At 37.5% G+C, this 22,497-nt stretch overlaps 3 protein-coding genes across 9 annotated transcripts; all 3 read right to left on the minus strand.

Annotated features, from left to right (window-relative positions):
• Window positions 1-252: 252 nt before the first annotated feature.
• uacaa (uveal autoantigen with coiled-coil domains and ankyrin repeats a) lies at window positions 253-13,312 on the minus strand. Of its 6 annotated transcripts, none has more exons than XM_043216524.1 (16): window positions 12,984-13,312; window positions 11,891-12,018; window positions 9,612-9,700; window positions 8,266-8,330; window positions 7,391-7,448; window positions 6,748-6,818; window positions 6,490-6,596; window positions 5,226-5,407; window positions 4,666-4,703; window positions 4,097-4,177; window positions 3,951-3,978; window positions 3,807-3,847; window positions 1,712-2,905; window positions 1,447-1,575; window positions 706-771; window positions 253-609 (listed from the first exon to the last, which is right to left on the minus strand). In XM_043216524.1, exons 1-16 carry the CDS (start codon window positions 13,017-13,019, stop codon window positions 538-540), a joined length of 2,385 nt encoding a protein of 794 aa, XP_043072459.1. In that variant the 5' UTR covers window positions 13,020-13,312; the 3' UTR covers window positions 253-537. The 6 variants fall into 6 exon arrangements, with proteins under 6 accessions (XP_043072459.1, XP_043072460.1, XP_043072461.1 ...); XM_043216525.1 differs by having other exon boundaries at window positions 11,787-12,018; XM_043216526.1 differs by lacking the exon at window positions 11,891-12,018.
• A 917-nt stretch (window positions 13,313-14,229) lies between these two features.
• On the minus strand, window positions 14,230-19,412 carry morf4l1 (mortality factor 4 like 1). 2 transcript variants are annotated; one of them, XM_043216869.1, is made up of 12 exons: window positions 19,240-19,412; window positions 18,166-18,212; window positions 17,822-17,889; window positions 17,631-17,717; window positions 17,412-17,492; window positions 17,246-17,271; window positions 16,993-17,081; window positions 16,801-16,902; window positions 15,457-15,545; window positions 15,125-15,297; window positions 14,922-15,006; window positions 14,230-14,678 (listed from the first exon to the last, which is right to left on the minus strand). In XM_043216869.1, exons 1-12 carry the CDS (start codon window positions 19,277-19,279, stop codon window positions 14,594-14,596), a joined length of 972 nt encoding a protein of 323 aa, XP_043072804.1. In that variant the 5' UTR covers window positions 19,280-19,412; the 3' UTR covers window positions 14,230-14,593. The 2 variants fall into 2 exon arrangements, with proteins under 2 accessions (XP_043072804.1, XP_043072805.1); XM_043216870.1 differs by lacking the exon at window positions 19,240-19,412 and adding an exon at window positions 18,564-19,151.
• A 982-nt stretch (window positions 19,413-20,394) lies between these two features.
• Window positions 20,395-22,292, minus strand: rxfp3.3a3 (relaxin family peptide receptor 3.3a3). The gene has a single exon (XM_043216546.1). The coding sequence runs from the start codon at window positions 21,808-21,810 to the stop codon at window positions 20,770-20,772; it is 1,041 nt and encodes a 346-aa protein (XP_043072481.1). The 5' UTR covers window positions 21,811-22,292; the 3' UTR covers window positions 20,395-20,769.
• Window positions 22,293-22,497: the final 205 nt, after the last annotated feature.

Here is a 22,497-nt window from a genome sequence, read left to right on the forward strand (position 1 = left end):
TGGTTAACTTGCACACAACATTTCAGAATAAAAGGGGAACCTAAATTACACCAAATTAGATTTGTTTTCTGTTACAGAATTAATTTATTAATACAATTAATATATAACTTTTGAACTGAAAAAAAAAAAAAGTGTCACAGTTTGAACAAAAATATAAAGCAGCACATTTTCTTAACATTGATAGTAAGAAATGTTTCTCGAGGACCAAATCAGCATTTTAAAATTATTTATGAAGGATTACATGACACTGAATACTGGATTATAATTCAGCACATTACAGAAAAATATTATTAAAAATATACTTAAATATAAAATAATTACAATTTTAAAATAATTTCACTACATTTTTGTTTCAACTGAATTTTTATCAAATAAACCCAGCCTAGTAAGAATAAGACTTCTTTTAAAGACATTAAAAGATCTTACAAGACCTCAAGCCTTTTAGCAGTAACGTATACATGCAGAGACACACACACACAGACACACACACACACACACACACACACACTTAGCAACAGTAGCACACTGAATGTCCACTCAACACACACATTCCTCTCTCATCTTGGCAATCTGAAGTAGAGCCACTCTGGCCTCTTCATCCATGTAACCCTGAAAAAAACATGAATGCTAACATCTTTAAAGCTATAATAATAATAATAATAATAATAATAATACAATATAGACAATACAAAAATAAAATTCTACCTGTGCTGCACTGAGCAATCGTGTTCGGTAAATTGAAAGCACATGTCTATAATGTTTTTCACAGTCCTGTCAAAAAAAAAGAAGGAAAAGAAAACAAGGAATTCATTATGCACTGGATATCCCATCAGGTTAAAAAAAATTAATAATGCATAAACCGAAATGGACAATACAGGTCATAAAGTGTTCTATTTTGTTGGATTACATTAAAAGCATTGGGGGGAGTGAGAGTTATTTTGATAAAAGTTAAGATGCCTCTGGAGAGTGATTCATGGGTAATGCTGTTTTTGGTCACAGTCGCTGCAGATTTCTTGTAATACCGCCGGACGATTTCATGTCACTCTGTGGGATTGTAAAAATTGCTTCTGTTAAGTCTGCCGAGGTGAAGACCTCTCCAGCCACCCATCTCATGCTGCTAAGAAACATGCTACTGTAACAAATGTATGTCTGTCTGTGCAATAGCACAAAAACTCTACTAGCATACTGAATTTAAATTTGGTGAATTTAGATATGATATTCTGTTTTCCACAAAAACAGCATAAGAAACCATGAATCCCAAAAAATAAGTAATATAATAAATATGTATTTTTTGTATTAGTGTTCATTTCTGTAGCCCAAATTAATCAATTTCCCCATGAAGATTATTAAAGCTGTAAATTAAAATTAATAGCTTACACAAAAGTGAACATTTTGTCATAAATTTCTCAAAACCTCAAATATAGGATAGAGCAAGCAGTAACTGACCTCTAGCTGTTGTTGCAGGCTGTGGACCTGAGCCTGGAGGGAGCTGTCAGACTGTGATGGGTCGCAGGAGCTGGTGGGTTCTGAGATGTTGACCTGAACCAACTTCTGTCCCTCAAGCTCCACTGATGACTGAGACAGAGAACACATGTAATTACATTTACTGAGGAACAATGTGCCCTGTGTAATGCCCAATGATGATCAGAGTGTTCTAGATGGTTAGATCTGCCAGAAACAATTATGTAACTAATATTCAAGCAATAATCACCTTTTCAACTTGATCCTGCAATCTGCTCCCCTGGTCTTCATTTGTGCTATTTTTGCTTTCTGTTCCAGATGGTTGTGTATTTTTCACTGCCCTTCTAGTGACTTCACATTCTGCTCTGTCACTTCCTGTAGAAGAAGATACTTGGTTCTGCTGTACTTCACTTGTCCATGGCTGCCTGTGTTCTTCTGTCTGAACACCCTCATCCTTTAAGTTTGAGATGTTCACACTGGCCTGGTTTTGTCTCCTCTCCCTCTTTTCAAGGGCCAGTTTGAGTCGTTCCACCTCTTTCTCCTTTTCCTGCACTAAGGCAACAGGAACAAACCTGGCCTGCAGAGCCTCCTGTATAGTGTCCAGCTCAGACTTTTGTTCTTGAAGTTCTCTCAGCAGGTTCTGGTTCTCCTCCTGGGCACTCCGGAACTTCTCTAGAGCCTCGTCAGCTTTGGTTTCAGCCTGTTGCAGTGCATCTTTCAGTGAGCTAGTTATGACTGTGTGCTCATTCTTGTTAATGTAGTTCTCCAGATCTACAGCCGGTTCAGGATTTTCTGTGGTGAGGTCAGTCATGGTGCTCTCCTCATGAGTGCGGCACCATTCTGATGGGGTTTGAGCTTCTTTACACAACATCTCAGCTTGCTGTGTCTCCACTTCTGCTAACCTGGTCCTCAGTGTATTCATTTGCTCTTCCCTGCAGAGAAGCTCATGGGAAAGGCGACTTAGTTCCTGCATTAAGGAGCTCTGGTTCTCCTTCTGCTGCTCCACCTCCCTCCTGCTCTGGATGAGCTCCTTCTGCATCCGTCCTAATTCAGCTACGGCTGCCTCACGCTGACCTTTGACCTCTTGGAGCTGGACTCTCAGCTCTTCTACCAAGTGCTCCCTGACAGCCACTAGATGAGCTTGCATCTGTCTCACTCGGGTTTCTGAGCCTGCCATCCTCCTCTGCACCTCACCCAGGGCCTCCTCCAGTTCCCACGATCGTTTATGGGCTGCATGCAGAGCTTGCTCGCTGCTTCTCCTCAGTCCTTCATACTCCTGAGCACGCAGAGCCAGCGCCGTGTCCAGCCTGTGTACCTCTGCCTCTGCAGCTTCTTGCCTCCTTCGTGAATCTCTTAGTTCTCTCCTAAGAGCCTCTACTTCACCGGGCAATAACTCCATCGGAGCAGATCTCACTGGAACAGGAGCTGCTTGTGTGGGCCTGACCTGAACAATTCACATAGGTAATGATGCAGTAGAAAATACTTTGCTTAAATGAATTGCAGTATTTTTTTATTTTGACGGCTGGTGTCAAGTTTGATCTCTCATTACAAATAAACCATATTAGTTGGTGCACTGCATAAAAATCTATATTAAATTAATAAATTCTCTAAAACAAGTCTTGAAGAATTGAACATTTTTATTTTACTGGTTCACACACTAAAGAACTCTCATACTCATTGATTGTTTAGTTCACCCTATTGTTTTTTTCCAAGCTTGTAAAAATTTATTTCCTATGTTGAACAGAAACTAAGACATTTTGAAGAATTTTGACCAAACGTTTGGAATCAACTGCTTGATTACCAGCATGCTTCAAAACATCTTTTATGCTCAACATAAAAAAATGTAACTCATACAGGTTAGGATAATTATGTATAAATTGACATGAGGATAATTAAATGATGACAATTGTCTGACAAACTATGCCTATATCTTTCAAACTACAACTAAAAAACTGTGCAAGATATCATGATATTACATATTAATGTAATATTACACCGACACTGACGAAACAGTTAATTTAGCATTACATCACTTGATCACCAATTGATCCTCTGCCGTGAATAGGAATAATCTGCACATCTCAAGTCCCATCAGCAAATGGTTAGCGAAAAGATGCACGTTTGTAACAAAAAATAAATAAAAAAAAATTAAAACTGCACCCATTCACTCCAGAGGACCTACTGGTATGCAAATGATATTATGCTAAATTTCTTCAAATCTTTTCCAAAGAAGAAATAAACCATCTACATCTCGGATGGCCTAAGGGAGAGTACATTTTCATTATTATATTTTCATTTTTAGGTGAACACAGCAGCCAAAGATCAAGTTAGATTAGACAGGGTACCTGCGTAGAATCCAGATTCTGACTTTGTTTGGCACCTTTTCCTTCAGGGAACAGGAAACATGTTTAAAACATTAGAGCCAAGCCCTAAAAAGCTTTTGTGATATGACTGATTGCAATCCTGATGTTCTGCCTGTGCCACGTTACCTTCAGCGGAGTGACTGCCATGTTCCCTCTGTAATTCAGACACAACTCTTTACTGATGACAATCACAACTCATGACAGGACCACAATCAGCTACAAGTGACTGCCTCATAGCCTTAATTTAAATGTCATCCCCTAAAGAAACTCACTATTAGTGGCTCTGACAAAGGTTTTTCAGTCTTTACTGATCCTGCTTTGGTCCGGCCAGTCCCTGTTGATAGGGGTTTAGCCTGCATTTGGAAAGAAAAACACCGCCTTAATCAAAAACATCATCTATTAATTAGAATTTGTTACACTGAATTTCAATCTCCCAACAGTAAAATTTATAAAACCTATAATGCATGTGTGTTATCAGTATAAAACTATTTTATGACCAACAGAATCAGTATTCCTCTCCATTGACAGCTGCAGAAGAATATTAAACTTCATGAATTTGATTTCCATCATTGGAGAGACGGAGGCAGGAGCACCAATCGTTATCAAGCAGTCGGGTATTAGGATGATTCCAATCAAAGAGCACTGCGTTTAGTGTTTAAGACTCTAGATGGCAGTAAAATCAATAAACAGATGAAGTTAGTTTTTAGTGCAGCAAAACAATGACTTCTCGGCTGCCGTTAACTGCCTCTCCGGTCTTGAATTATAAATACTTAAACTTAACTGCGAAAGAGCATGCAAATGTGTTAAACAGTTAAAACTGTCAGCTAAATGTCAATGTTACCTGTTGGATCTTCTGTGAAACAGTGGCAGTTTCCTTAGCTGAAAACAAAATTGGGAGAAATGTTTTGAAATGAAAACAAAGCATTTTTTTTTTTTAATCGCTGCATTTAATTATCTGGAGATGTTTAAGTTTAAAGGGTATAATGAGAATCTTTCAGGGCCTCTCTCTTTAAACAAAACTGTTCTTGCAAAAGAAATACAGAGCAGTCACCTTTTGAAACTGATTTCCTTTTAGTGTTAGAATATAAGAAGTGTCTGTGAGCACAGCTAGATCTGACTCTATCAGGCACTTCTCTTAAAATCACACGACATTACCCTTAAATGACAGCGTGCTGGTTGATACGGCAGGTCTAAATTTAAAACTCAACTGACCTGTCGCCTGCAAGAGCATGTTCAGTAATTGCTATATGTAAGGATAACAAGACCACCATTTTGCACTGCCTTTGTGAAAAAAAAAAAAAAACTCTTGCTGGTCACAAGATTATATGGTGTTCTGACGAGGTGACATAACATTTCATTCCACTTTATTCATGTATATGGTGAGAAAACAGGAAAAATTACCTTTGGTGTTTTTTTCCAAGGCATATTGTACAAGTGTAATCAAGTCTTGTTTCTGACTTAGTCTGGCGTAGTGGTAAGCATCATGGCCATAAAGGTCTACTGCAGAAACATCTGCCTTAGTCTTCAAGAGAATATCCGCTGCTTCTTTACAAGAACTCTCACAAGCTAAGATAAGTGCAGTCCTAGTCAGAACACATACATAAAATAAGGGAACGAGTCAGAGGAAAACGGGCCACATAAACAAATATTATTATTGCCACACCAACTGATCAAAGTCAATCACACTCATTCTTTCTGCAATGTCTTTACTTGCATGAGCTTTATCTAAATCAGACATCAAAAGCAGTTCATGTTCTAGACCAGGGGTCACCAAACTTGTTCCTGGAGGGCCGGTGTCCTGCAGAGTTTAGCTCCAACTTGCCTTACACCTGCCTTGAAGCAAGACCTTGATCGGCTGGTTTAGGTCTGTCTGATTAGGATTGGAGCTAAACTCTGCAGGACACTGGCCCCTCCCGGAACAAGTTTGGTGACCCGTATTGTAAACTACATTATTACGTTGTTTGTGAATAAATCTACAGCTGTTCCTGATCTTACCACATTAATCTAAAACCTTCTGACTTTGCTTACACGAACATTACAAAACAATTGTTTGCGCATTTCTCATGATGCTATATCATTACCTAATATTAGAATACATTTTTTTAATATCAACTTTTTCAGTTAGCCCAGGTTTTGTATTTGATTTTTGAATGATTGAATGTGTAGGTTTCATTGAGATTCTGCACCTCAGTTTGCCCCATAAAATTACATACAAGTGGGTTAGGGTTAGTAAGGTGGGTCATTTTTCATCTGGAACACCATTTTCATCTGGAACACATTAGATTTTTTTTAGCACAAAACAAGGGTTAAGTTAACTTTTATATTACCTATTATATTAAATATTAAGTTTCAAATATGAATAAAATGTGTTGCTGCTCTTAAAAAGCAAATAAACATAAGCTTCACTGCGGCTTTCTGCATTGAAACTCTGCCGCTTCAAAGAAATGAAGATGGTTTTCTTAAGGACGCTGACACAATGCAGCTAAGATGACCCGAGATGGCCTTTTTTATATTAGTTTGCAAACTGATTCACGTCAGTATACAGATTGGAATGTGCATTTGCATTTAAACTGTGATCTTCCACATTTTGTATTTTGGTTTCACATACTTGATTTTTTATGCATCATTATTAATACAGAAGATCTGATCATTTTTAAATACTTACTTGTTTTGCTTGTCTCGAAGAACAGAGCGCGCTCCATATTGAACAAGCATCTGGCATGCTCCCGGTTGGCTCATCTTAGCAGCAAGCAATAAGGGCGATCTACCATCCTAAAAAAAAGTCAATGCAACAAACATTGCAGCACCTTTTCAGTTTCAATTTCAAAATCAATTATTCTATCTCACTTTCTCACATTGCTTCTTATAAACACACGTTGTTTCAGGGATATTTAATTGCCGTTTCAAAGCCTATTTTACTTACTGCATCGACAGCATCAATAGATGCACCGCCGTCACAGAGCATTTTGATGGCGGTTTTGCAGCCTGCATATGCTGAAAAACAAAAAGACAGAAGACGTTATAATTTTCCGATCAAACCTGACAGCTAGACACTATATCTGTCCTTGATGCATCACCATCCAGTAACTGATGAATTTATAATGAAAGATCTGCGCAGAAGAATAACAACAATAAATCCGACACGCACACCCAAAAAGCAAAGAGGGCCAAAATAAAAGAACTCATTGTCAAGAGCCTCATTTGGGGTAAGTCTGTAGGCTTGTCATCTGCAGATAAACACTTTCCATGTCAGTGAACTGAATTAAACACTATAAGATGTTATATTGAGGCATGCTCACAAACGTTTCTTGCTTTAGAATCCAAAAACATATATACATGTTCTATAGAATGTCAATGCACTGCAGTCTGCAAAAAAAAAAAAATGCAAATGTGGTATTATAAATGATGAACGCTTTAATAACATTAAGCGGAATAGTAATAAAAAAAATAAAATAAGTAAAAAATAAAAAACTGGATTTTATTATGACCTTCTTTAATGTTTCAATGTTATATTTCTAATTAAAATACAATTTTGTCACATCTTAAAAAGCAAAAAATCTGCATACCTGCATCATGCAAAGCTGTTCGGCCCTGTAGGTCTGTGCTGTCTACAGGACATTTACACTGTAAAAGAAAGAAATTATTAACAAATGCACCTGAGCAATATTATGCATTCTGAATCGATATAAAATTGTGTTGTAAAATCTTAAATGACTTATTTCAAAGCTTAAGTTCGGCTAAATATTTCTCTGCTCAACAAGATAAGAACCTGAGGAGAATGTAACTTGCATAAATGCCATATTAAAGCACATGCTCTCATCATGCATGTAAATACACTCAGTCATCAGATTCCATTTTAATTAAGCTAGTATGTAATTTTCACGTGATAATGATTAGGGTGCATTTTATTTATCATCTTCTTCTTGTAATCCTTTACATTGTTCATAGTTTGAATTATTTTGTTTTTGCCACTTTAATACAATTGACTGCCCATTGAAACTCATCTGCATCCATTTCCTTCCTTTTGACTAGCATTTAATTATTGCTGTATTCACATCAAAGCTTTACGAAGAAGAATTATTCCATTCCAGATAATGCCACACGTTCTCAATGGTGCGTTTGTGAGCAAATGAACTGTTGCTATGATACAAAAATGAGTAAGTAAATTGCTCTGGCCCTGCCTTAAGCGCACAGCTTTATGTGGGGATCAAAAGCAAGAGAAAGTCCAGAGAAAAAAAAACAAAAAAAAACAAATAAGGAAGGGCTTTAAACATAAAACACAAAACATAGAGGGTAGGGAAAGAAAAGAAAGCATTGAGCAGTTTTTGGCAGAGCAATCGCTAAAGGGGCTGGTCAGATGTCAGCGCTGTGACATTCCAATGTGCTTTCTCATTAGTCTTTCTTCCTGTGATTGTTATTGGAGGAACGCAGTGGACGGTACCTGTAGTAGCTTTTGCACACACATGGAATGACCGCCGGCTGCGGCCAGATGCAGAGCTGTTTTACCTGTGGAGGAAAATAACAAGTGACATTTAGAAACAATCACACAGTTGTATGAAATCCATGTAATGAATACAATGTTTTTGGCAGCCCTACGGGACGATATTAGATTTAAATGATAAATAGATGCATGCGCAATTAGCAATGTACTGCATAACTTTTGTGCACGTATCTTGCTAACCACACAACTAACAAATGCCTTTCAGTTCGAGTCTGTTGATTTGTGGGTGTGGGTGTCATGAAATGTCTCAAAATCCTTATGAACCAAACGAGATGAACCTGAACAGGATGCCAATAAATGCATGCACGTCATCTGATCCGGAATGCTTTTTGTATGTGCAGTTTATGATATATTAACGCAGATCAGAACATGTTTATTCACAAACATGTCTGTATTTGTTCAAATCACTGCACAGTCATTTAATCCTGAATTCCAGACTCAAATCGAAAGGCATTTTTTTCTGGTTAGAAACATACATGCACAAACTTTATGCAGTACATGAATAATTGTGCGTTCATCTGTTGATCATTTTGGGTCTGATATCATCTCATACTCTACAAGTTTGTCTCAAGCCTGATGATCGTGTTCCCCAGCACGATGTGTAAAAGATCCAAAGAGCTTCTTGGGCTTCAAATGGAAACAACGACATCCAGTCACTTGCATGGGTATCAATTTCACAAATTAGCTTATTTAATAGTTTGACTAGCGACCGACAAATAGTGCAGAATCATTCACTTTCTTTGATTTATATATTTTTTAAAGTCTAAACTGTTTTAATTATTTTCAAGTTTGAATTAGATTTTGAATCCCAAATTTCAGTGTGGTCATTTGAGCACAGGATTTTATATGCAGACCTACTAAAAATGTGTGACCTTTGACCACAAACCCAGTCTTAATGGTCGATTTTGCAATTTATACAGAATCTGAAAGAATAAATCAGAATAAATAAGCTTTCCACTGATATATAGATACAGCTATTTGAAAATTTGGAATTTGAGGGTGCAAAAAAAACCCAAAAAACATTTTAAACTGACAAAATTGCCTTTAAAGTCATCTAAATGAAGTTCTTAGCCATGCATATTACTTATCAAAAAATGTTGACATTTACGGTAATTTACAAAATATCTTCATTGAACTTTATTTAATGTATTAATGATTTTGGGCATTAAAAGAAAAATCAATCATTTTGATCTACACAATGTTTTGGTTTCGATTTAAGACAGGTTTTGTGGTGCAGGGTCACCTACATGCTTTTATATGAGTATGCAGAAGACAGGAAGTCTTACCGGCAGCATCTACAGCCTTCACATTGACACCATTATCCAGGAAAGCATTTAGACTATTTATGAGGCCGTTGCCAGCAGCAACGTGAAAGCTTAAAAATAGCATAAAAAGATGCGTGTAATTACCATCATTAACATCAAAAGTTTAATTTTGTGTATTTAAATACAACATGAATCATATTCAGACAATTCATATTTTCATACTTCCACGACATCGGCAACATATCGGTGAATTTATCTGTGATTTTCCAATTCTATGAGGATCTATTAAGAGCCAAGAAACTTGAAATGAAACATGCAATAACATGGCGGCCTAGGCCTGTTTCAACAGAAAATAGACAAAGCCACTCCTTGAGAGATCAGTGTTTAGAAGATCACTAAGACTGTTGGTATGTGAAAAGTGAAATAGAGGACTAAAGAAGTATCAGCAAGATGTATGGCATAAAATTCAATCTTAAAAAGGAATGAAAATAAAAACGTGAAACTTTCCTTATTCCATCATATTTACTGGCAAGGTCAAGGCGAGAAAAACCGTATGTTCTATTTGAAAGAAAAACGTTAGCAGGTACAAAATATTTAACAAAAACAGGACGCGAGTGAAATCCTGTCACAGGCCTGACACACCTAACGCATAACAGCCCCCTTTAAAAACAGCTGACCTGAAGAGATAAAAGAAGAAAAATATAACACCGCACAACATGTTTAATACTCTCCCATAAACATATTATCACCAAAGCACCACTATGATTTAGTTAAACGCCTATGTAGTTAGAAGGATTTACTGTATGATTATGTGTTTACTCTGCGGAACAACTTCTCTGCTTTGCAAGTTTCTTTTTCCACTAGTTGGGAACCACTTTAACACCTGACATGGCTCCGTTGTAAACGGGATGTCATGCTGTGATTGGATGAGCCACTGTCCAGTCAGGTACGAACCATTAAGCACTTGTTAAAACCTTGTAAATGCCTTTTTCATTCATTAAAAAAAAATTGGGGGAGCGAGAGTGAGACATAAAAATTTTTTACAAAACAAGATTATGAGATTAAAGTCAGTATTGTGAGAATAATACAAGAATAAAGCTTTAATATTTTCAGAATAGTCTGAAAATAAAGATTTTGAGATTTAAAAGGTGCCATATTTTAAAAATAAATTCAAAACTACCACAATAAAGTTATAGCAGAGATTAAACATATAATAATTTCATAATAAAGCAATAATTTGGAAAGAGATAAAGCAAGCTACAAAGCAAAATTCATTCACAAAAAAAACAATTGTCACTGAAAATTAAGTAATTAAATGTTTTCGAATGTAATGTAAATTTTTAGCTTGATTTAAAAATTACATATTTACTTCTAATGCTTCTCTGAGGTTCAACGTTTATTTGTGCGTTTTGTTTATCCCATAGTAGTATTTATCGCCACAAGTATGTGGCAGGCTCATGGAGGAAAAAAATAATAAATCACATTATGGATCGCGGAAGTAGTTCCATAGCTTTGTCAGTTATACAATAAAAAATACAGACATCTGCACAAAGCAAACAGGGCATTCTAGATAGCTTAGGGTAAAATAGAAACCAATGCAGAAAGGGGATTTAAATAGTATTTAGGTTGAAATTGCTTCAAAATTTGTTTAAGCAGTAAAGCTTTAGGTTGGCGTATATGTGCCACTTGTGATCCAGGCAATTCTAATGCAAAAGAGAAACACTACAAAACTTGAGTGCTACAGACTCCCTACTTTTCATTCGGAAGCAGCTACTGGAAATAAATTCGACAACAATCAAGGCATTGTGCATCTCCATGGAGAACGGAGGAACAAAAAAATAGGGCTATCAAAATCCCTTCCCTCATTCCCTGGCTGGACATTTGCACTTTTATTAAAAAGCTATCTTTTGAGGCAAGAGACGAGTGATGAAATGCATACAGAAGAAGTGAGCGCAGGAGTCCCGGCAGGGAGGAAAGAGATATGTTTTTGAGATTCACGTCAAATCAAAGATCGCAAGACCACTTGATCCCAGAGCCCTTCACAGAGGGGTTCGCTTCCACTTCAAAACAGAAATGAGCTCAGTAGCGCACAGACCCACAGAGGATGCCGACTGACTTTAAAATGAGCTGTCTTTGCAAAAAATGTTACGTTAGTCGGTTTTGCTGCATGGGGTAGAAAATTTAGATTATACTTACAATGGGAAATATTCTCAGTGAGAAGCTCTAATTACTGCTAACTGTACGGCGGACAGTCCTTTTCAGCATCAAGTAAGAGATGGTCACTTGAAAGTGGCACTTACGCAGAATGGCCCTCTGGGTCTAGTTTGGTGGGGCTGGCTCCTTTCTTGAGTGTGGCTGCGAGTTTCTCTATATCTCCATTCTCTGCTGCCTTCATCAGACGCTCATCATACTTTCCCCATTCTGCGCTCTGAGACAATTGCAAATATATATATATATATATATATATATATATCATATATATATATATATATATATATATATATATATATAAAAAATTCAATAATTCACAACCTATTCTATTGCAGCTCTAGAGAGCCGTTATTGGAAGCTAAATGGGTTTTTGTCATCGTCTGTTTGGCTGTGCTAATAAAGACTTACCGTTTTCATTCAACAAAAAGACACTAAAATTGTTTAAGAGAAACAACAATTGTATTTAAAACCTATTTTTACATTTCATAATATAATTCCTAAAATAACAGAATGCTGCTATGCATAATTAAAAAGTTAGCACTGCTATTATATTGTGCAATATGGCGAGTTGGGAAGCTGTATCGATAGGTTAGCATTCACGACTATAGAATTATCCTTCAGTTTACGACAAAGTGATGCTGAATTCTTGATCCTGATTGGCTGACTATCAATAATGAGAAGTTCTAATATGTCTATTATTATCAATAAAAGCACTAGACGTTACAGGTCTGTTGACCGCATTACAATTGCTTATGGCCAAATTATTAGACCCATAGTGTACCACAGTGTGCTAACAATATAAACAATATTTTTGAAATATTCCCACAGTTGTATTCCGTTGCAACAACACAGTAAACAACCTCTGCTTGTCTCACTCACGCGCAATAAGTTTTACTAGAAACACAGGAGAAAAACGCAGAGATAATATCAACTACTGGGCTTTCGAGTAATTTCTGAAGATGTGATAAACGAGTCTGGAGAGTAGCAGAGTCCTTATCACTTTAAACGTAAACATAATTCACTCCTGGTGTTCAACAAAATAATATGCAACTTACAGCACGAGCACGCGCAGACTGACCACCCACAGCCCCATTACTACACACAGATTGAGGACACATTATGGGCTTGGTCCAAAGTCTTGACAAGCTTTTCGAAACGGTAAAACCTGCATCTAACGTTTACCTCGTTTTTCTTAAGTCGTTGTTTCAAACTTTTCATAGCTCCGGTGTAACAGTGACTGAGTCCAGCGCACTTGTCCAGGTGTCCAAATTTGCGTATCTTGTGAAAGTTTGCCCGCAAACTTCATTCCACCCCTCGGTTACAAGGTTCAGCTCTATTGAGACCTGACGCACTCCCACGAACCAATCGTCGGGAAAACTGTGTAACCGCGAGCCAATCGGCGTGCGCTGGGAGTCTCCGCGTGAAGGTCACGCCGTAGAAAAGCTGATTCACATGATTTGTGGGCTACAGATTCCACAGGCTCCTCAGATGCCTTCAAAACCAGCTCGACGATGACTATTTGTTTTGGATACAGCTTCAAATTATACTGGCAGCAAGCTATTCCTGTTTGCAAACTTGTAAACACAAGTTGCGTCATCGGTGCTTAGTTTATGATTTAATGATTCGCCGATGTAACGTATTTATTGCATTATCTGATATTGCGCTTTTTGTGGAAACAGCTAGATATATGCGCTACCGCGGACCTGTTGGCGTCCACAGGTAGCGTTGACATTTTTTTCAGGTTCCAGTTATTAATGCAATTATAAACGATCCGTTATAGCGCCAACTAGTGCATGTAAAAATGTTGATTGGCATTGATTTGGCATTCATTTACGGTCTCTGAAGCCCAAACAGAAGAAAAAAGAAACGCAACTCGACGCTTGCACCTCTAATTCTGACCCAAGCCTTTTGCAGCTTCTTTGCAGGGAATATCCAGTCGTATCTTGTGAATCCCATCCTTTTTTGTGGTATCACATGACAGACCTCTAAACATATTAACAAAAGGATAATTTCTTTGTTGTACAGAAAGTCTGAACAATACCAACGTTGCTTCTGCTTTCAAAACATTAAACAGTAGGGTTCTACCCTTTGAGGTAAAGTCTGTCATTTTATTAAGTCTCCAGCCAAAGTCTGGGAACTCGCCAAATGATCCAGTAGACAAACCTGTTTCAAACATGAGCCTCTTGAAAGACCTCATTCATTCCACCCTTAAAATATGTTCTATGCAACAGCAGTCACCCAAAGAGAGCGTATTCACTGCCTTCGCCATTGTATTCCTCAAAAAGCAGTTATACGAGTGTTTTAACAGTCACTGCAGTCTGCTGAAAAATGACATCATCAGTACAGTAACATGCTCTTTTAATTTTTCATAATGTATTTCAAACTACATAATAGCGTAGGGGGGTGAAAAATGCTACAGAGACACAGCTGAGAAGAACAATTTATTGACTGACATGTTTCAAAGAAAAAGAAAAATGTTTTAAAAAAAACAAAAAACAAAAAAAAAAAATATGATGCAGCATTTCATCTATACATGACCAGGTCCTGTTTATCAATAATACATAATCTAAAAAAAAAATGTATCGATAAAATGGGAGCAATTACCAGCAGCTTTCTGAAGAGACTTAATCTTTGTCTGGAATACCAGACAGATCTTTAAAGTACTGAATTGATATTGACTGATGTTCTGGCCACTAAGATCTTCCACAAGACTGATGAATGAATTAAAAAAAAATAATAAAAATAAAATGAAGATCAGAAAGTAGCACCAAACATCCTTGCTGGCTTCACCCTCAGACAGCTTTGCGATGATATTCCGGAGGTGCAACCTCATAGTCGCTTGCACTGAACAAAGTCGATGAATTCTTCACCAAATACCTAAATTGAGCATAAAAGTCAGTTAAATCAAACACAAAAATCTGTTACTTTCTGCAAATGATGTATTTTAAATAAACTGTTAAACTCAACCTGCATGGCTTTGGCTTGACATTAGGCCAGCTTCATTCAATACTAGTGCTTAAGATCATCATTATATGTCTCACTACTAACCTGACAGACTGAAAAAGTTGCTCAAATTCGCAAAACAAACTCAAAAGAATATTAAAACAGATGCCCGCTTACTTTAAAAAATCTTGTAGGTAGCTGAGAAGCAGGGCCAGACTCTTCTCATCCAGAGGTGTGTAGGCCAGCATTGCTCCAATTCTCACTGTCAGAGGGCAAAAAAAGCGGCTATAAATCACCAAATTACTATTAATGTCAATTCATACATTCTCTTTGATACAGACATTGATTAACGCCCCCCCACCCCACATTTAAGTTCATACCAAAAAGCCTCAGCAGGTGTGGCGCTCCGTAGATCTTTGACATGGATGTATCTGGATGGTTTGCTAGGATCTCCGCATACTGTGGCCTCTCAAACTTGTAGAGGAGCTGAGTGCCCAACATGACATTAAAGTACTCGCGGATTCCAGCAACCACCTCATTTACGGCAAATTCCCTGAGTTAAGGACAAGTATCTGTTTAGAAAATCTCTCCATGACTTATTTGTGAATTTCTACAACGGGGATGGTTTCCACAACAAACAAATAATTTGTGCAACGGTAGTTTCAACTAACTGGACAAGAGAATGGTTTTTACACATGGCACACAAACGTACTTGTTATCAGAGTTTCCTCTTGATTTCTTGTAAGTTGCATAGTCCTCAAGGACATCATCTACATTCTTTTTTGCAGGCAAGTGAAAAAGCTGAACGAGAGAAATAAAACCACAAATATTTTCACAATGCACATTAAGACGTGTTCACAACATTTCAGCATAATTACAAGCATCCAAAAAAAATTGTCTAGACCTCGTGATTACAACATAAACGTAAACTTCACCCGACTTCATCCTAATTAAAAAAAAAAAAAAACTAAAAGGAATTGGCCTCCCTGTCCCAATACTTTTAAATATTTATATTATTTACAAAGTATTGGGACAGTGAGGCCAATTTCTTTATTTTCGATGTCAAAAAACTTTCCAGGTATTTACATCTGGATCCAACACAGAACGTATAAGATAGCACCCTTTGTTTGAACCCACCAATGTGTCACGTGAGCAAAAGAAATGTGAATTTCTATGCTCCGTTTCAGATTTGGGTTTTGCCTACCAATTGGAATGTCATGAAGAAGAAAGAAGTCACTGGTATACCAAGTAACACACATCGAACATGTAGAGCAAGGAAAACAACTTCAGTTGTTGACAGAAACACTATGAGAGCTGTCAGGAAAGACCCTAAAACAACTGGATGTGAGATGAGCAACAACCTCCAGACGGCAGGAGTGAAGGTATCGCAATCTACTGTTCGCAGAAGACTTCACGACCACAGGTACGGAGAAAATGCAAACCAGAAAATGCAAACCGCTCATTAGCAAGAAGGAAGGCCAGGCTGAAACTGCCAAAAAAGTACAGATATGAGTCTCAAAAATTCTGGGACAATGTTTTACAGACTGATGAGACAAAAGGTTAACCTTAACCAAAGTTTGGAGGAAAAAAAAAAAAGATCTGCCCAAACATACAAGCACATCTGTGAAACAGTGGAAAAAATTGCTTCTGGGACAAGCTCAATAATCTTTAATCAACTAAGTCACTCAATTAATCAACTAAATATCACGTCTTACTCATATTACCTTACATTAATTCTATATATTCCAATACTTTTGCTCACAAAAAATGAGTTGGTTCAAACAAAGGGTGATATCTTTTAAGTTGTGTGTTGGATCCAGATGTAAATACCTGGAAATAAAAGCTGGTATGGAAATCTCTGATATTCATCTTTTGATGTCTGTTTTCAGTCTACAGCCAAAATAAAACTGGTCTCACTGTCCCAATGCGTTTGGAGGGGAGCGCATGTATGTATGTGTACGTATGTATATTCTTAGACCGTTTTATTCAATATAGCACACTGAAAAGCAATGCAGCAAGCAGTTTGTCTAGGTTGAGCATGGGAGGATGTCTTTACCTGCTTCTGTCTAGTGATCAGGTCCCAGTCATCTACCAGCCATGGTTTTAACTCCTCAGGAATTTTTACCTTCACTTCTACTCTGTTAATGAAAGTCTCCTCCTGCATACAAAACCACTTTGGGAGTCAAAAACAGCCTCACTTTTAAATCACCGACTCTAAACTGTTTAATCAGGCCTTGAACTGACATACACTCTCCACAGTTGGGTCAACACGTGCCCTCTTCTTGCGTGGGGGGTGAGGCATGTCCCCAGTGCTAGTGCCCTCACCAGCCCCTGGCGCTGAGAAGCAAACAAGACATGAGATTGTTACTGGTTAATAATCAATAACTCCAAAACCACGTAACGTTTAACAAATGTATGATTTTTATTGCATGTGCAACTACTTGAACACTTCGACAAATACTAATAGAACAACGCGATAGATGTATAGAATAAAAACTTACTCTTTTGCTTCTTGTTCTTTGTTTTTCTAGTGAAATTAATAGAAAGCTGTGGTTAAATATGCACCAGTGAACATGACTTTGCAGTTTTGACAATTCATTTAAAAAGAAGAAGCCGAGTTCATTTAAGGGCATTTCAAACTGTAAAAGCTGACATAGTAACACTCACACATCTACATTTTTTTGCTGCACAGCAGCGATTTTCTTGCTCGGTGCGACACCCCTCATCCTTCCCTCAACATAATGGTCTCTGAAAGACAGAATTTTGCATTAAAACTTTTCTCATCCAAAAATAAACATGCATTACAGATCGCATAAACCATTTCTATGATACATCTATTGATTTCCTGTTTTACGCCACTTGTTCTTTCTATACTTTGTTACTCACTGGTTTGCCTTCTGAAGCTCTTTCTGTTTCTGCAGGTTACTGTCCACATATTTGAGCACACGGCTTTCAGGAACCCATTCGTCCCAGCTAGAAACGCATTGCACACACAGTCTCAGAATTAGATGGATCAAATCACATGGTAATTGGCAGAAATATACATAAAAAAAACATACATGAATACATAAACTTACTTCTTATTCCATCCACTGTAATGAATAAAGTATTTCACTTGTTTGTCCTTGATATTGATTCTTACACACTGTGAGGAAAGACAAAATAGATGTAACATCAAAATCAGCCCATTCTCACGGAAGGAAATGAAGATGACAAAACATCCGAGGCTCTGAGACTTAAAAAGGTAAAATAGGCTGTGCCTGTTTCATTCAACATAATACAGAAATCGATATCAAAGGCATAAATTATCCACAAAACCACTACATCAAACACTTGGACTACATTTACACTAAAAGTACATTTAATTCATGTTATTAATATATCAATAAGGCAGAACGGCATGGATGATTCAGACGTATACCTTAGCTTCGTATAGCAATGGCCCATGAAAGCACAGCACTCGTTCACCTGAAAAAGAGACATAAACAGCAGATATTTTAAATATATTGATATAAATAAATTATATAAAAACATGCAATAAACACATGATCATGTTTATTGTATATTAAGCAAATGCATTCAAAATTCATAAAATAAGTTGACTTAAAAATACATTAATGTAAGTTCTTGTTGTAATTTACCAATTTCTGCCTGCTAATTTAAAATTTGCCCATCTATTAAACACTACCAAATGGATTAAGCAAGTTTTAATAGCGTGCTATATATTCAACCAACGTTACACAGGTTTTATTTGTGCGTATAAAAACATGGTACAACAAAGTTTGATTTGTTAACATTTTAGCTATTAAACCGCCCTACCAGTCAGACCCTCGGTTAACTCCGGGTTTATTAAGAGCTAATAATACAAATCGAAAGACTCGATCCTTTGTTCAACGAATCAGATGTTGAATCGAAGCATTTAATTCATCATTTAGGCGGCCACTGTAACATATTTAAAAAGATTCGCTAACGAAGAACGCCTCGTTCAGTAATCAGATCTCTCTGGTGGTTGCTTAATAAGCCGAAGCCTCTAGCGTCTCATTAGCGACATAAATGATTTAAAACAGCCTTAAGCCGACATTCCTAGCATTATGTTATGAATGGCGACACATAACCATTCCCGCCAGGACTTCAATGTTATAACGGGAGCTTCCTGTAAACAAGGCCTGCTACGAGCTAATGGCTACATGACAACAGCTAATGTTTTGTTTCTGAACCACGCGACCGTGTGCGTGTATAAAGACTGCTGCGTGCAACAGAAACGGCTAACGTGCAGTCGTGCATGCGCTCGACTGCCGATCAACAAATCTGCCCGGTTTATAGAAGGCAAGTAGCATCGCTCGGCTAAAACCGCTTTCCTGTGCACATCTAGCTGTGCACACGCGCCATTGTGCGGTGGCGGCGCCCGCTTCCTTTGCGCGGCTGAATGAGAGGATACGCCGAACAACCGAGGGCTCCGTTAGAGGAGACCGGGCTTTCCTGGAGCGAATCTTACCTTCTTGAAATTTAGGTTTAGGGTCCTGTTTCGGCGCCATTCACAGATTAAACAATAAAAATAGCTGGAAAATCAAATCCAGGCATTGCCAGCTCCGATTTAATTCACACAGGGTGAAGGCGCCGCGCTGCGTTTCTATGACGCACTTTTTTGGCGCCCCTGTCAGGTGACTCCCGTCTATGACTCCCGTAATAAACACTATTTAGACAGAAGACCCCGTCGGAGCGTCACAGTTTGTGCAGTGCTCGCGGAAAACCACTCAGAGCAGTATTACATCTCTATTTGTATTGTTGTATGTTTTCATATTTTTCGGATAGTTATTTGTGCTGCATGTGCAATGTAAAATATAAATATTCACAGTTGTGGTAATGAATTTTTAGCCATATTTTTGTCATCACATATATATATATATATATATATATATATATATATATATATATATATATATATATATATATATATATATATAATTTTTTGTAAAAAAATAGACACAAATGTTCTTTGAGTGCCTGAATGCAGTGAATTTACATTATTACAATACTAATTACAACAACCATATCAACCATATCAATATCTTTACTTGAATGAATAGGTTCAGAGTTCATAAATCTGTTCCCTTTAATCTGATGGTCTTTCAACAAAATACTATAGAGTATACAATTATAAGGACAATTATTAGGCATGAACAATGCCTTTTCAATGTTCAGTAGTTTCTTATGAAACTTTAAACCTTACAAACAAAAGTTACAAAAAATATAAATAAATAAAATATAAATAAAATAAAATATATAAAAAAATATATATATATATATATATATATATATATATATATATATATATATATATATTATATATATATTTATTTTATATTTATTTATATATTATATATATATATATATATATATATATATATATATATATATATATATATATATATATATTTATTTATTTATTTATTTATTTATTTATTTTTTTAGTCCATCCACTTTAAAATGATTTGATATGTCCTCTTTAGGAAACCCTTGTCCAGATGCTGACACAGGTTTGTTTTATGAGGAATTCTTGTGATGTTCCTAATAATTCCTTTCTGTCTGCAGATGTAGTTCTCGTGTATGTGAAACTATATGGTCAGAAGTGGACTACAGCAATAACGATTTATTTATATTATGTAAACCTTATACACAGCTGGACATATGCTTCTGTTTTACAATATTTTAGTGCTCACGGTTGTTTTTAAGTCATTTTCACACATGCGTACATTTGATTCATTGTTCAGTTTAACAAAATATGACATTGTTTAAATTGCAGAAAGATAATGACAAATATAATTTTCAGCTTAAACATTCATTGGTTCTTTAATGCAGCCAATAAGCCCCAAGAATAATTATCGGTGCATAATACTACTATTACTAATAATACATAGTTTTATAATAAATAAGTCTCCAAAAGAGAGAAAAGTACATATTTTATATACATATTTTGCCTGTGAATTATTATTTATATTTCTCATTTAAATAACGTTGCACTGGTTCATGCGCGCCTTCCAGACTTCCATAAAGGCCTCTTTAATAAACAAGGGGCAATATCCGACAAGCAATTTTTCAGTTTTTTTCTTAAAGCCCTTCTCGTGAGACAATATATAAACGGATTTAAGCAACTATTGGTGTGAGCTAAGCAAACAGTCACGGGAAACGCGTAAGTGTGGACAATGTAATACGCCTCATCCCAGTAAACCACGTTCAACTTCACCAGAACACCCCAAAACGTAATTGCGTGGTTCGGCATCCAGCAAAGAAAGAACGAAAGAACCACAACCGTGACAGATCTGGTGACTCGGATGCTGCGCTTTGAACGACCGCTATTCAGATTTCGCTTTCTCACAAATCTCAGAAGCAGCATATAGGACGCGGAAAGGATCAACATGGGCAAAACGAAAGCCACCAGGATCTTCTGCAAGTGATAAAAGGCTAGCCAGTAATGTCCGGCGGGAAACTTCAGCAAGCAGAGCTTCTCTCCGGCCACGTTGGTCACGGTGGAGAAAATAGAGGTCGGCGCGGTGGCGACGGTAGCGAAGACCCACAGAGACGCGCAAACCCATCTGACCGAGCAGGACGTCGGGGGTCGGACCCTGTTCTTCGCGACTGCAGCCACGGAGCAGTATCGAGTGATGCTCATGGCAGTGAGGAAGAAGACGCTGGCGTACATGTTCATCACAGTGACCGACAGTATGATCTTGCACATGGCGTCTCCAAACGGCCAGCTGAAGTCCAAAGCGGTATCCACCGCCCAAAACGGAAAAGTCAGGACGAACTGGAGGTCTGTGACAGCTAAATTAACGATGAACACGTTGATGGTGGTGCTCGGTCCGCAGTGTTTCGCTCTCATGATGAAAAGGACGAGCGAATTCCCAACTAAGCCTATTGCGCACACGAGAACGTACACCGCCGAGATCAGGATCCTGAGGACCGGGCTCCTGTCCGCGGTCACGTCTATGTCCTCTAGATTGCCAAATGTGACATGACCCTGAGGGGTTCGGTTAAACGCCCTGGTGCTGTTGAATGGGTCACCCATGGTTAAGCGTCCAATGGCGCGTTCTTGCTGCGCTCAGCCAGCGTTTCCTCAGCGGTTTGCCTACCAGCCGTGCGCTTCCACAATGATATATCCATAGATGCATAGATACATACTCGCGTTTTGGTATTACCCGCCCTTGCAGGGCAAAGATTGGTTAGGGAGTTTTGACATGCATGTCAGCTGCTGAGAATTGAGGGGGTTTAAACCCTTGGGAATGAGGGAGGAGGTTTTATATGTGTACATGGGTCTGTATCGGCGGGTTTCCAAAACACTTCAGTGATCACAAAAGTTAGATTACAAATTTGGGCGCGAATTTCCTCTGGCTTAAAGAGATGCTCGAGAAGAACAGTGGAAGGATGTAACCATGACAAAAGCGAGCTTCTAGGTTACAGTATAAGATGAAGCAGGAACAAGGGTTCCCAAACTTTTGACCGGGGTCATTTTAATAATGTCAGCTTTTTTTGGTTTTGTTTCGTGGACTAAATGTAAACATCTAATTTGTAAAATATCTTACCAGAACAGTACTAAATAAAAAAAAAACATGCATTTTGTATGATCTCTCCTAATTTTCAGATTCTGCAAGGGGTTCCCAAACTTTTGCATGCCATTCACATTTTGCATTTCATGCATTCATAATGAACAGTTACTCACAATTAATATAAAATTAATCAATATGCCGATTTAAAA

The sequence above is a fragment of the Puntigrus tetrazona genome, chromosome 18 (genome assembly GCF_018831695.1).
Source record: "Puntigrus tetrazona isolate hp1 chromosome 18, ASM1883169v1, whole genome shotgun sequence".
Classification (NCBI taxonomy): domain Eukaryota; kingdom Metazoa; phylum Chordata; class Actinopteri; order Cypriniformes; family Cyprinidae; genus Puntigrus; species Puntigrus tetrazona.

What these genes read in the sequence shown, in the direction of transcription:
- uacaa (XM_043216524.1), bottom strand. Translation starts at nt 13,019, where the DNA reads ATGAAAAGTTTGAAACAACGACTTAAGAAAAACGAG. An exon ending in CTTGGAAAAAAACACCAAAG is followed by an intron (nt 4,704 to 5,225) that starts GTAATTTTTCCT and finishes TTTTGTTTTCAG; the next exon opens with CTAAGGAAACTGCCACTGTT. An exon ending in GCCTGCAACAACAGCTAGAG is followed by an intron (nt 772 to 1,446) that starts GTCAGTTACTGC and finishes TTTTTTTGACAG; the next exon opens with GACTGTGAAAAACATTATAG.
- rxfp3.3a3 (XM_043216546.1), bottom strand. Translation starts at nt 21,810, where the DNA reads ATGGGTGACCCATTCAACAGCACCAGGGCGTTTAACCGAACCCCTCAG.
- morf4l1 (XM_043216869.1), bottom strand. Translation starts at nt 19,279, where the DNA reads ATGGCGCCGAAACAGGACCCTAAACCTAAATTTCAAGAAG. An exon ending in TGATCACTAGACAGAAGCAG is followed by an intron (nt 15,546 to 16,800) that starts GTAAAGACATCC and finishes TCTCTCGTTCAG; the next exon opens with CTTTTTCACTTGCCTGCAAA. An exon ending in TACCTACAAGATTTTTTAAA is followed by an intron (nt 14,679 to 14,921) that starts GTAAGCGGGCAT and finishes TGCTCAATTTAG; the next exon opens with GTATTTGGTGAAGAATTCAT.